General features: G+C 38.1%; 3 protein-coding genes across 5 annotated transcripts in view; 2 read left to right on the top strand and 1 right to left on the bottom strand.

The window, feature by feature from the left end:
• msrb3 (methionine sulfoxide reductase B3) overlaps positions 1 to 11,437 on the bottom strand; it is a 168,848-nt gene that overhangs the window by 154,787 nt on the left and 2,624 nt on the right. The window lies entirely within an intron of this gene.
• Positions 2,615 to 8,740, top strand: LOC104965305 (interleukin-6-like). The gene is made up of 6 exons (XM_010794263.1): positions 2,615 to 2,677; positions 2,764 to 2,950; positions 6,651 to 6,850; positions 7,462 to 7,560; positions 7,646 to 7,789; positions 8,365 to 8,740. The coding sequence occupies exons 1-6, from the start codon at positions 2,615 to 2,617 to the stop codon at positions 8,584 to 8,586; spliced, it is 915 nt and encodes a 304-aa protein (XP_010792565.1). The 3' UTR covers positions 8,587 to 8,740.
• Positions 9,654 to 11,437, top strand: part of lemd3 (LEM domain containing 3) — an 11,626-nt gene continuing 9,842 nt past the window's right edge. The window contains exon 1 of the mRNA XM_010794262.1: positions 9,654 to 9,728. Within this exon, the coding sequence (XP_010792564.1) occupies positions 9,654 to 9,728 (75 nt within the window). The remainder of the gene's footprint in view (positions 9,729 to 11,437) is intronic.

Below are 11,437 nucleotides of genomic sequence, written 5' to 3'. Positions count from 1 at the left end.
TCATGATCGCTTTTTTCGTTTCATATTTTCATTTACTGTCATTTCCATTCAGTCAGTCATTAAGTGCTATTAAAATGTTAATGTGCTACATATCCACACAAACAAACAAAGTGTGCAANACTACTAACAACAACAACTACTACTACTACTACTACTGACTACTACTAACAACAACAACTACTACTACTAACAACCACAACAACTACTAACAACAACAACTACTACTACTACTACTGACTACTACTAACAACAACAACTACTACTAACAACAACAACTACTAATAACAACAACAACAACAACTACTACTACTAACAACAACAACAACAACTACTAACAACAACAACTAACAACTACTACTACCAACTACTACTAACAACAACTACTACTAACAACAACAACAACTACTACTACTACTAACAACTACTACTAACAACAACAACTACTACTAACAACAACAACAACAACTACTACTACTACTAGCAACAACAACTACTACTACTAACAACAACAACTACTACTACTAAAAACAACAACAACAACTACTACTACTACTAACAACCACAACAACTACTAACAACAACAACTACTACTACTACTACTAACAACAACAACTACTACTAACAACAACAACAACAACAACTACTACTACTACTACAACAACTACTACTACTAACAACAACAACAAAAACTACTACTAACAACAAGTACTACCAACAACAACAACTACTACTACTAACAACAACAACAACAACTACTACTAACAACAACAACAACTACTACTAACAACAACAACTAACAACTACTACTACTAACAACAACAACAACAACTGACAACTACTACTACTAACAACAACAACAACAACTACTAACAACTACTACTACTACTAACAACAACAACTACTACTACTAACAACAACAACTACTACTAACAACAACAACTACTACTACTAACAACAACAACTACTACTACTAACAACCACAACAACTACTAACAACAACAACTACTACTACTACTACTGACTACTACTAACAACNCTGACACACCGGGGACACCTAGGCCCCGTCTCAGGTCGGTTAAATGAAATCCTTGCTTCCCTCACTGGAGGGAGGGACTAAACACAGGGAAACGACGCAAGTGAGGGAAGCAAGGATTTCATTTAACCGACCTGAGACGGGGCCTAGGTGTCCCCGGTGTGTCAGGGAACTCACTCAGCATCAGAAAATAAAACCCTCTCTCTTTTCCTCCGTACCCAAATCTCTAAAAACGGGGGTACAACGGAGCTGATCCAGATTTGCGTCCGATATGACGTAATATCGGAAATGTGGACCAGCCCCCTCCTTTTTTCTTTTTTTAATAATATTTTTTTTTAAGCTTTATACCCAAAATCAGTACTTTTGAAAAAGGAAGTGAAATAGAGGGATATGAGGCATGGCTAGAATCATGGATGTATAATAAGAACTGGATACAGCGTCGGAGGCAGGGCCTCGTTAATTCCTATTAGAGTTGCTCATTGGCGCATGAAGACAAAATGGCCCAACTTTTGAGAGAGCAAAACGTCACGAAAGTATTCATATAATTATATAATCCGTTCTTATTGTGCATCCATGGGTAAAGGTAAAATTCATGTAGTACTAAACACGTCACATAAACGTGCTGGGCGGCACAGTCCCGTGGGTTGGATCCGCGTTCATAATGACGACGAAAATAACTCTCAGAATAACGTTAATAGCACATTTTACAACTTGAGGACCGAATGTTTTTAATAAGGGCTATACAAATGTCCATACTGGGTAGTTTATTTAGTTTAATAAAAGATTATCCAACGATTTACAGACGTGTCTTTCCCAATGTTAGTCAAAGGGAAAAAATCTTTCCGGGCCCAGCGACTGATACGGAAGTGTAGTACTGCCGTTTGGCCACAACGAATATTTTCCTCAGAGTCCGGCGCACTTCCTGGGGGCTTGGCTAGAATGTGTGATCTGTTTGGTATTTTGAGCAAAACACTTCATAGACATGTTTTTTATATATTTGTATATATCTGAGACCTATGCTATTGCCTAGAAATAGCATGATAGGTGACCTTTAAGTTACACTTGTTCAACCATAGTCCAGAAATGGTACTCAAGTAAACGTACATAAGTATTATTATCAATATGCAGAAGAGTCCATTTCAGAATAATAATGGTCTTTTTGGATAATAGTTATGGATGCACTCGTGACTTTAATGTTACATCTCGTAAAGGAGGAGTTTCTTTTATGTGTGTGATGCAGGTAAATGTTATGAAGGGTTCAATATATTTCTCACAACTTTAAGTTATAAAAGATACTTGTTAATTATATTTGGAATAAGTGATCTAAATCTACAAAGTACTGAAGTTATCAATTAAATGTAGTAAAGTACAATATTTAAGTGAAGGCATAAGGAGTTTAAGTTTAAGAGTAGAAGGGAACATTTTCTCAAACATTCAACTTAACTACAGTACTAGTAAATGGACTTACATACTTAACACTAGTGTTTTTTATATCATGATTAAACATCAACTTCTGAGCAGACTTAGAAGAGGAAGTGGTTTTGAAGAGTTGCACTTTGACCTAAACTCTCCCCTATTGTAATGGCGTCCAGCGGCCACCAGATGGCGCTGTGTAGTTACCATCTCCCCGGCTTCAACAACACAGTGTGAGCACAGTAACACCTGCCACAGCTGGGCTCCCCCGCCTCTACAGGTTGCTGTGTGAATGGCGATGACTCAATGAAATACAGCATCAAACTGAGACTGCAAGACCCTCCCCTGTAGTTTCCCCTCGCTGTTTCCCAGCCACTGCAACTGGAAGCGTAGAAGAAGAGAGGAGAGGAGCAGCTGCTGGACCGATGGAGAAGAAGCAGGAATCTTCTCACCATTACGGTTCACTGGAGCGCACTGAATGGAGCAAAGACACCAAAAAACCAGGTGACCAAAAGAACAAAAAAAATGCACTATTATTACATTTATTGACTGTGTTTAAAGTGACCTTTCTGTATGTTGTTCATATCTCCAACAAGATTACTCTATATTCTCCTTACTGTACCTACTGTTCTTATTACCATAACCTTGCTACATGGAGTTACACTGTCTTTGTTATAGTACATTTATAGTTACCTCGGTCTGTTTAATCTGTCTATTCACTGTGATTTTATAATATATCTAATGGCACCTCTACTATTTCTGTCTTCGTCTTCATTGATTTGTCTTCTATATTTACCCATTAGAACTTAAAACAGGATCGCTGTATCTTTCAAATATATGTACTATCTGGGTTAAACCAATCAATGTATTTTTTCCAATTGCATTACAGGCAGTAGCTCTGCAAATGTCAACACTCCACAGGTGTTTGTACTGTACTGCCAGTGTTTGTGTTCATGAGGCTCAATTACTCAGGGACCTGCAGCCACAACTTATGAATAATGGGGCACTTGGCAGGACATCTGAATCCCTGCTTTTGAAAGACTATTATGCTAGAAAGATAGATACAAAATATTTATCAAAGCTCATGGTGATAACTTCAGATATCTGTTTTGTAAGACTAACGGCCAAAACACATTCAATTTTAAATGATTTACAAAACGTATAGCAAATCCTCACATTGGAGAGGCTGGATGTTTTACCTCCTGAATTTCAGTTATATTCCTCTACATTGCGTTTTTTTTATATATACAATATACTTGTGTGAAATATCTGCACAAAATAGTTGATCAGGAGGGACGTTTGGAAAGCTGTGCAGATTGTCTGTTGAGTCCTCTTTCAGTTGTTTCTCTTTACTCCTCACTTCCTTCCTCTTCCTTACTCCAACCATTCCTCCGTCATCCCCTAATGCTTTGTCTTCTGTGTCTTGCTCTCCAATCTGGTGGCTCTTTATTAACTGGTTGTCTACCTCATTAGGTGTAAAGCACCATATGGCAGTGTAGAAGCTGGAGCACTGTGAAATGAGCTCATAAATGTAATTCCCAATCTTCAGGGTATGGTGATAGGTGCAGGGTTCGGGGGTATATCAGGTGAAATGAGGAGAATGGAAAAGAGAAAACTGTGTGGGAGAAAAAGAATGAGAGAAGGGGAGAAAGTGAAAAGGAGGAAACATTTCTGAGAGGTCTAGTGATGAGTCATAGCTGCTCAGTGGCAGAATAACCTGTGAGCCTCTGCAGCAGAGCATGTTGTCTTTAACAATGTAAGGATAAATAAACATTCATGTTGCCATGTTGTATTTCAGCTCCCTGTCCAGTGTTCAGTCAGCGACATGGGAATCCCCGGTCATAGTGATTGAGGTTTCATTTTTTTTGGCAGGAAATCAAGTGGTGAATGCGTTTCGAGGCTGTGATCTGATGTTGTGTCAGCAAGCAGATCCTATCTAGTATATTTCACAACATCTGTTTTATGAATAAGGTGTTAGTGCTGATACATTATCATTCAGCACGTATAATTATAACGACTATGCAGTGTGAATACAGTGTGGTGAGATTAAAAAGAATGAATGAGTGGCTCTTTCTTTCACTCTTAATTATTCACCCTTTTTCACACACACACACACACACACACACACACACACACACACACACACACACACACACACACACACACACACACACACACACACACACACACACAGAGATACCAGTGCACACCCAGACATCTAAGACAAATCCTTTCGCCATGCACATAGAATTTGCAATAATGAACAATAACAGAGTAAAAAAAGTTGATCTAGATGATGATCTAATTAAAAGGGAAAAAGTGTTTGTATCAACTATGTATTTATGTATGTATGTTTACATGCATGTAGACAGTCAATTATTTATATAGAAAAAAGCAGTAAATCAAGAAATGTAATAAAAGGAGTGTCTTTGCATGTCTTGGCATTTTGTAGCCCACCTGCTAACGCTGCTCCATCCATCAAATAACCAGCCCCATTCTTCGTCCTGCCCCTCCCCGTGGGCCCTACTCTGGTTCTTTAAACCTCCCGCTCCTGCCGGTCCCCCCATCTGCTTTAAAGGACAGCCCGCAACTGACCTCTCATCCTGTCTGACGGCTGCCAACAGCTCCACTTTCAGTGCCGCATTTTCCTTTGACCATCATCTGGTCCCAACAAAAAGCAGAAATGAGAGTCATCCATGGCTCACTAAAAATATCTACACAAACAGCAAAACTGAGCCCAATAATCACAAAAAACATTAAATTCATGAATGAGCCTCAGTGTATTAAAGGTTTAGAATTGGGATATACTGTATGTATGAATTAAGAGCTTCCAGAGAGCAAAGTGAAAGTGAGTTTTGAAAATGTGCAGCAACGGCACTTCCCAATAACCTCAAACCTCTGCAACCACTGAGCTATTCTGAAGTCTCAAACTGTCCACTGAAAGTCCCAAAACACGTCTTGATCAAAACTGGACACAAACCCGCTCTTACAACATCCAACATCTCTTAGTTTGCATTGCTATCTTTAATTGAATTTGTGAATTCTCCAGTTTCCCTTGAGTAATCCAATGGACAGAGGGGAAGTTACATGTCAAAAATAGTAGGTTTGGGGATTTATAGTGAATTGAATATTCTGATTACAAAACGTCTCACTGTAGAGCAAAGCTCTTTCTAACATGTTGCAATGATGAATTTAATGGAAAACAGTTAGCAAGTAATTCTTATTTGAAAGAAAGGAATACACTTGTGAAAACACATGATGAACTTCTTCCCTTTCCTTCTGTTTTAAGTGATAACAAGAAGAATGTGTGAGTAATCAACCAACTCATGAATGGAAAAATCGAGTATCATGACTAATATTGGAACAGGAACATAATGGTGAAGAAACAATTAAAAAACCACTGATTACACGAGACACAACAGCACCTATTAAACTTGTAAATGGTGACAAATTCAATACACAGGCACAAGACTGGAATCTAAATTGGCACAGTGTGAGAGATAGTGATCATTTCAGGAAGTATTGTGACATCATAAAAATTATCATAACATCATTCAAGGGGAGAAAATTGTGTGTAAATAGATATAGGCAGTTTATATTAAAACAAAAAAATCTACAGAAAAATGGACTACTCGTCACAGGGTATTTATTTTATTTTGAATTCACCACCAACATTTCTTTGGGAATAATTCATGGTTTTAAGTGGATTTTCCCTTTTAATTATGTGTCATAGGGATTGTTATGCTCGTCAACAACGACTGTGTGTTTGAAAAGTGCTTTACTGTTATTTTAAAAAAAATACTACAGTTTATCTTTTACCCTTAAGTAGCACGAAAAAGTTAAAGCAGCTTGTGTACCTTATTTAAATTCCTGCTCCCGCTGGTCACTTCCATGTAAACCATCTTCACCAAATTCACCATCAACCACGGACTGATGCCAGACCGGATGCTTGACGCAAACTTAATTTCGTGCCTGGTGCATGATTATTGGGAAATCCCTCAAGACGAATATAAAATGACAGCCCATCGCAAAGCCAAGACAACTTCTCCTGGACCTGGCAGCCCTCAGCATCAGTGGAAACTCAACAAGTTCTTCCCGGCAGCTCAACATGTCTCCTCCAATCAGTAAGTTGTGAGCAACCTGTGTGGTGCGCACAGTTTCTGCGTATTTTTTCCTTTTATTCATTTCGATTTCTTCTCCGCAGACGCGTTCTGGCTCTCTGCGTTGATGCTGTGCGCCCTGCTGCTGTGCGCCCTCGGAGCTCATGCGGAAGACGCTCCCACCGACAGCCCGGCGGCCGGTGACCCCTCCGGTGAGGAGGAGGAGGCGGGGCCCTCTGACCTCCTGAGCACCTCCGGGGTCTGGGATCTGATCCTTGGTTCAACCAGACGTCACCAAAAGGAGGTAAAAAGCTTCCAGGAAATTCACTAAGATGTGCTATTGTCTGTGAGACTCACTTCATCAAGTTTCACTGGGTCATTTTCAGAGGTGGGAGAAGTATTCAGATATTGCGTTTAAGTAATAGTAGAATTTAGGAAAACTCTACAAGTAAAAGTCCTGCATTCAAAATGTAACTCAAGAAGAAGTAGAAAAGTATTGAAATCAAAATATACTTAAAGCAGGCCTACATAAAGTAAAAGCACTCATTATGCAGATTGGTCCATTTCAGAATAATATATATTTTGATTATAATTATTTTAATTACTTTGTATGTTGCAGGGTAGCTTGTGAATTTACTACAGGTGTAACTTAAGTCTTATTTAAGTATTGATTATATATCACATCATTAATCAAAATCTGTAAAGTAACTTAAGGTATGGAGTAAAAGTACACAATGTACCTCAGAATTATAGTGGGGTATAAGCACAAAAATAATTGAAATACTCATGTAAAGTACAAGTATTTCAAAATTATACATAAGTACAGTACTTGAGTAAATCTACTTTAAAGCATGTTTTAATGTTAGTCTGGTCTCACTTTCTGATCACAACCTGTATTCCTTTCCACTTTGTCAGTTTGAAGATGAATTCCACAATCAGGTGAAATACGAATTTCTGGAAGACTACAAAGTCTCCTCACTTCCAGAACGCTGCCCTTACTCTAACTTCACCAAGGTACATCTCCTCCCTTGGCATATTGTGACACTGAGGAAATAAAACTGGGTGAGCACTGACAGTGATTTTATTTTCCTCTCTTAAGGAGGCTTGTCTCCAAACGATGGTCCAAGGCCTGCAGATTTACACAGTTCTTCTCAGGCAAGTGGAGAAGGAGTACCCCAACAGCTTGATCTGCGCAGAGGTCCGAACTTACAGCGGCCAACTGATCGACCTGATCAAAAGAAAAGTGTGTTTCTTCCTTTTGGCTTACTATAAATGTCCATAGCTGTCTCAATGCACAGTGTTGGCTTTTGGCTTTGTCTTCATGTGGTTTTTCATATGGCTAAGTCTTTCATCATCGTTGCTGTATAGACAATAACAGTTTAAACATATTTAGTAGTAGAACTCCTAGGTTAAAACGTTTTAAAATAATTTTGCATCGTCATTATTACATTATCCGATCATTGACTGATGCATTCATGTTTGCGTACTGTTTGGTTATTAACAAGTTGGCAATTTGTATTATTAAGAAGGTTGTGCGTGTGTGTGTGTGCAAAGTAAATAGCAACTATAACTGACAAATGCATGTTTAAGTAAAGTAACACGTGTAAATACCCAAGTACCTCAAAACTTAAGCTCAGTAGATGAGTAACTGTACCAAGTTATATTTTGACACTGGTTAAATCTAATTTATTAGAAATGATAAGTCCTTGTTTTATCTTTGTCTTGTAAATGTCTAATTTTTAAAGGTTTAATGATAGGAATGGCTTTGACTTCATCCTAGATTTCAGTTATAATACAACTGTCTCTTCTGCCCCACAGATGAGGAACCCTGGTCAGGTGACGGCTCTGACCAGCAGTCAGGAAGTGCAGCTGCTGAATGAACTCGACAACCCCAACACCTTCCAGAGAAAGATGACTGCACACAACATCCTGCGCCAGCTCCACTACTTCCTCCTGAAGGGCAAGAGAGCCATTACTAAGAGGGAGAAGATCAGAGGAACTATGGCCAACGACAGTTTGGGCATCTTCCGGATTCTATAACCAAACAACGAGAGATGAGATATTTAAATTCACTAGAGGGAATATCCTCAGGGTCAGATTACGGGTGCTATAATTGTGTAGGTCTTTAAGGAGACAGGGCTTGAAGCGTCCAGTATTGCAGCATTTATTTAAGCTATTTATACTTTGGGGAAAGTGTTATTTATTAATCATAGGAAAATCCATGATCGCAGGTTTCTTGCACTAAAATTATTTATGAAAATAAGTTATTTGAAGAAGATTCATTTATAGATTTTGACATTACTTGAGCAGTTTTGATAGCGCTGCTATTCAGGCAATATTTGCATAATTTCGTTTTATAAACAATGATTTTATACTTACAGTACTGTTCATTATTTATTTACAACTATTATTTAACTGCATTTGCTGTGGATTGAATTACAATGCAATGAACTGACTTTTTTGAATTCACACAATAAATAAGTGACTGGTATTTTGTACACATGCAGAAATAAAAAATAAAAAATTTAAAATGTTTCGATAAGTAAAAGTTTCTTCAGTCCAAGACTTTACACATTTCATGTAATTGAAAGGTTGTAACACATTTCTTCCACAAACCATTTACCTCTTTTACAGATTTAGATCAATCTGCATTTCATTTGGAGGCTGAAAATATGACTTAACTCGAAAAACGAATTTGTTTTAACGATAAAATACTTAGTATTGGTTTTTGCCTAAGGTTAGGCATCAACATTAATCCTGTTAATAAAACACCAGATTGACATTTCTTAGTGGATTTATTCTCTGAAATCTTAAATTACAAATAAAAAGAGGAAAACATGGAATGAAAGGTACATCCTGACATTGCTGTCTCACACAGCACAACACTGACAGATAGCCCAGTCAACACTGTGAGGACGAACTCTTGATTCCAGCTTGGTAATCCGAATCTCTTCTATCCATGTTGCCAACACACTCCATACATCTACTGTATGTTTGGCCTTGGACATTATGACGGCACACAACGTCATTACTTCTCAGAAGGTTGTACAGCCAGATTTATAGAGAGGGAAAGAAAGAAAATGTCCATTTCCTGGCTTTCTGATGACATGGTCTTGATGATGGGAGGGGATTGGCTGTTCGGGGGCATGCCTCAGCCCCAAAGCAAACTACAGAGGAGAAAAGTAAAGGATCAAGCAGATTTTAAAAAAGGACAACAATTGAAAAAAAAACAACAACTTCCGAGAGCTAGTCGTCCAAAAATATTGATTGTAACATTAGACATGTCTTTTTAATCCATGGATCCTTTTAAACCTTATTGAGGATACCCAGGAATCCCGTCACGGGTGTCAAATGCTCAAAGTGTTTAGGCGAGGAAAGTTTGTTCATAAAAGAGAAGGAAATGTAGCGTAGATGTTTGCTTACAACAAGCTAATAGGGGTGTAACGATATATGTACCAGTACCGAAATTATTCGGTACGGGCCCTTCGGTTCGGTACACATGTGTACCGAAGTGTACCGAACGAATATAACGTTAAACGTAAAAAATTGAGAACGTGAACAACTTCTTGGAAGTAATCTCAGGTGCTGCGTCGCAGCATTCAGAGTAATTTGCTCACATTGGGTTCAACGCGTCATAGAGCGAGCAAGTCATTTCATTGGACGAGAGGCATACTATGAGAGCTGGTCAGAGGGATGCGTTCAAATTTAGTCAGTAATTTGAGGAACTGTCGAAATGGCGAAAGCAACAAAAGTCTCTTTACACTACGAATATTTCCCTCACTAGAATGTCGCGTCTGTAATAAACGCATTCAAATCTCACAGCCCGATCAGACAGTTTAATTCAAAAACTTAAACTTATTACTTATTTATTACTATTAACTCAAATTCTGTCTTTTTTTTGTAGTTCATGTTTAGTACTTGAGGTTAGTATGAATCCCCACACTTGCCAATGTTTGTAAAGCCAAGACAATGCATGGCAGCCAAAAAAATCCAGTGACAAGCCATTCAAAAGCCAATGTCGTCTTTTTTAATAGTTTTTTGTAATTACAATGATATATAATAAAAATAATAATAACTAATTTGACACTTAGTTACATAAAGGAGTTCTAATTTAATGCTTTATATTATTTTATTTTGTACTTCCACGTTCGTAAAAAGCTACTTGACTTTATTAGACATAAAACTGAAATGACATGAATCATGAGTGATTTTTGTTTTGATATCAAACCCCAAAAATTAATAATAATTTGACACTTATAAGTGAATTTATTTGTGTTTTAATATTTTTTAAAGTTTTGAATTCACGTCGTAAGCTACTTGACTTTATTAGAAATAAACTTGACATGACCATGACATGGATTCGTTCGGTCAAACTCGCATACTTGAACGAATAGTAACTAAAAGTACAAAAAAATTTCTTTTTACTTGAACAGGTACGAAACGGCTTTCCGTCTAGACGACCGTGATATGTACGAAGGACGACACCTGTGGATGAGCAGATCCCTGTCTCCATCGTCTATGTCGGTCCAAAATCGCGAACGATTGTACCGTTGTATTCCTATAAACCGCAACATCGAAACCGAGCCCGACTTGAAAACGCAGTCAACCAACCCTCCGAATTACGATCACCCTCAAACCAAACGTGAGTCAGAAAATAGAAAACCATGGCCACTTTATAAGTGCAAGCCCACTACGGAAAAAGTTTAATCACACGTTCAATTCAATGGAACAACCTACATACTGGTCGGCGCTTGGCGTTAAAATCAAACTTGTTACCGGCTGTTTGTCAAACAAAACAGGTGGACAGAAAAGGCATAGGAACATGCATTGACGCTTTGGTGTTTACAAGGGTTTGCCTCTGAAGTTACTACTACTCTCCTAAAAGACTCGA

This window comes from Notothenia coriiceps, unplaced genomic scaffold (assembly GCF_000735185.1).
Source record: "Notothenia coriiceps isolate Sejong01 unplaced genomic scaffold, NC01 NC01_scaffold00037244, whole genome shotgun sequence".
Taxonomy (NCBI): domain Eukaryota; kingdom Metazoa; phylum Chordata; class Actinopteri; order Perciformes; family Nototheniidae; genus Notothenia; species Notothenia coriiceps.
This window is presented reverse-complemented; position numbering and strand designations above follow the sequence as displayed.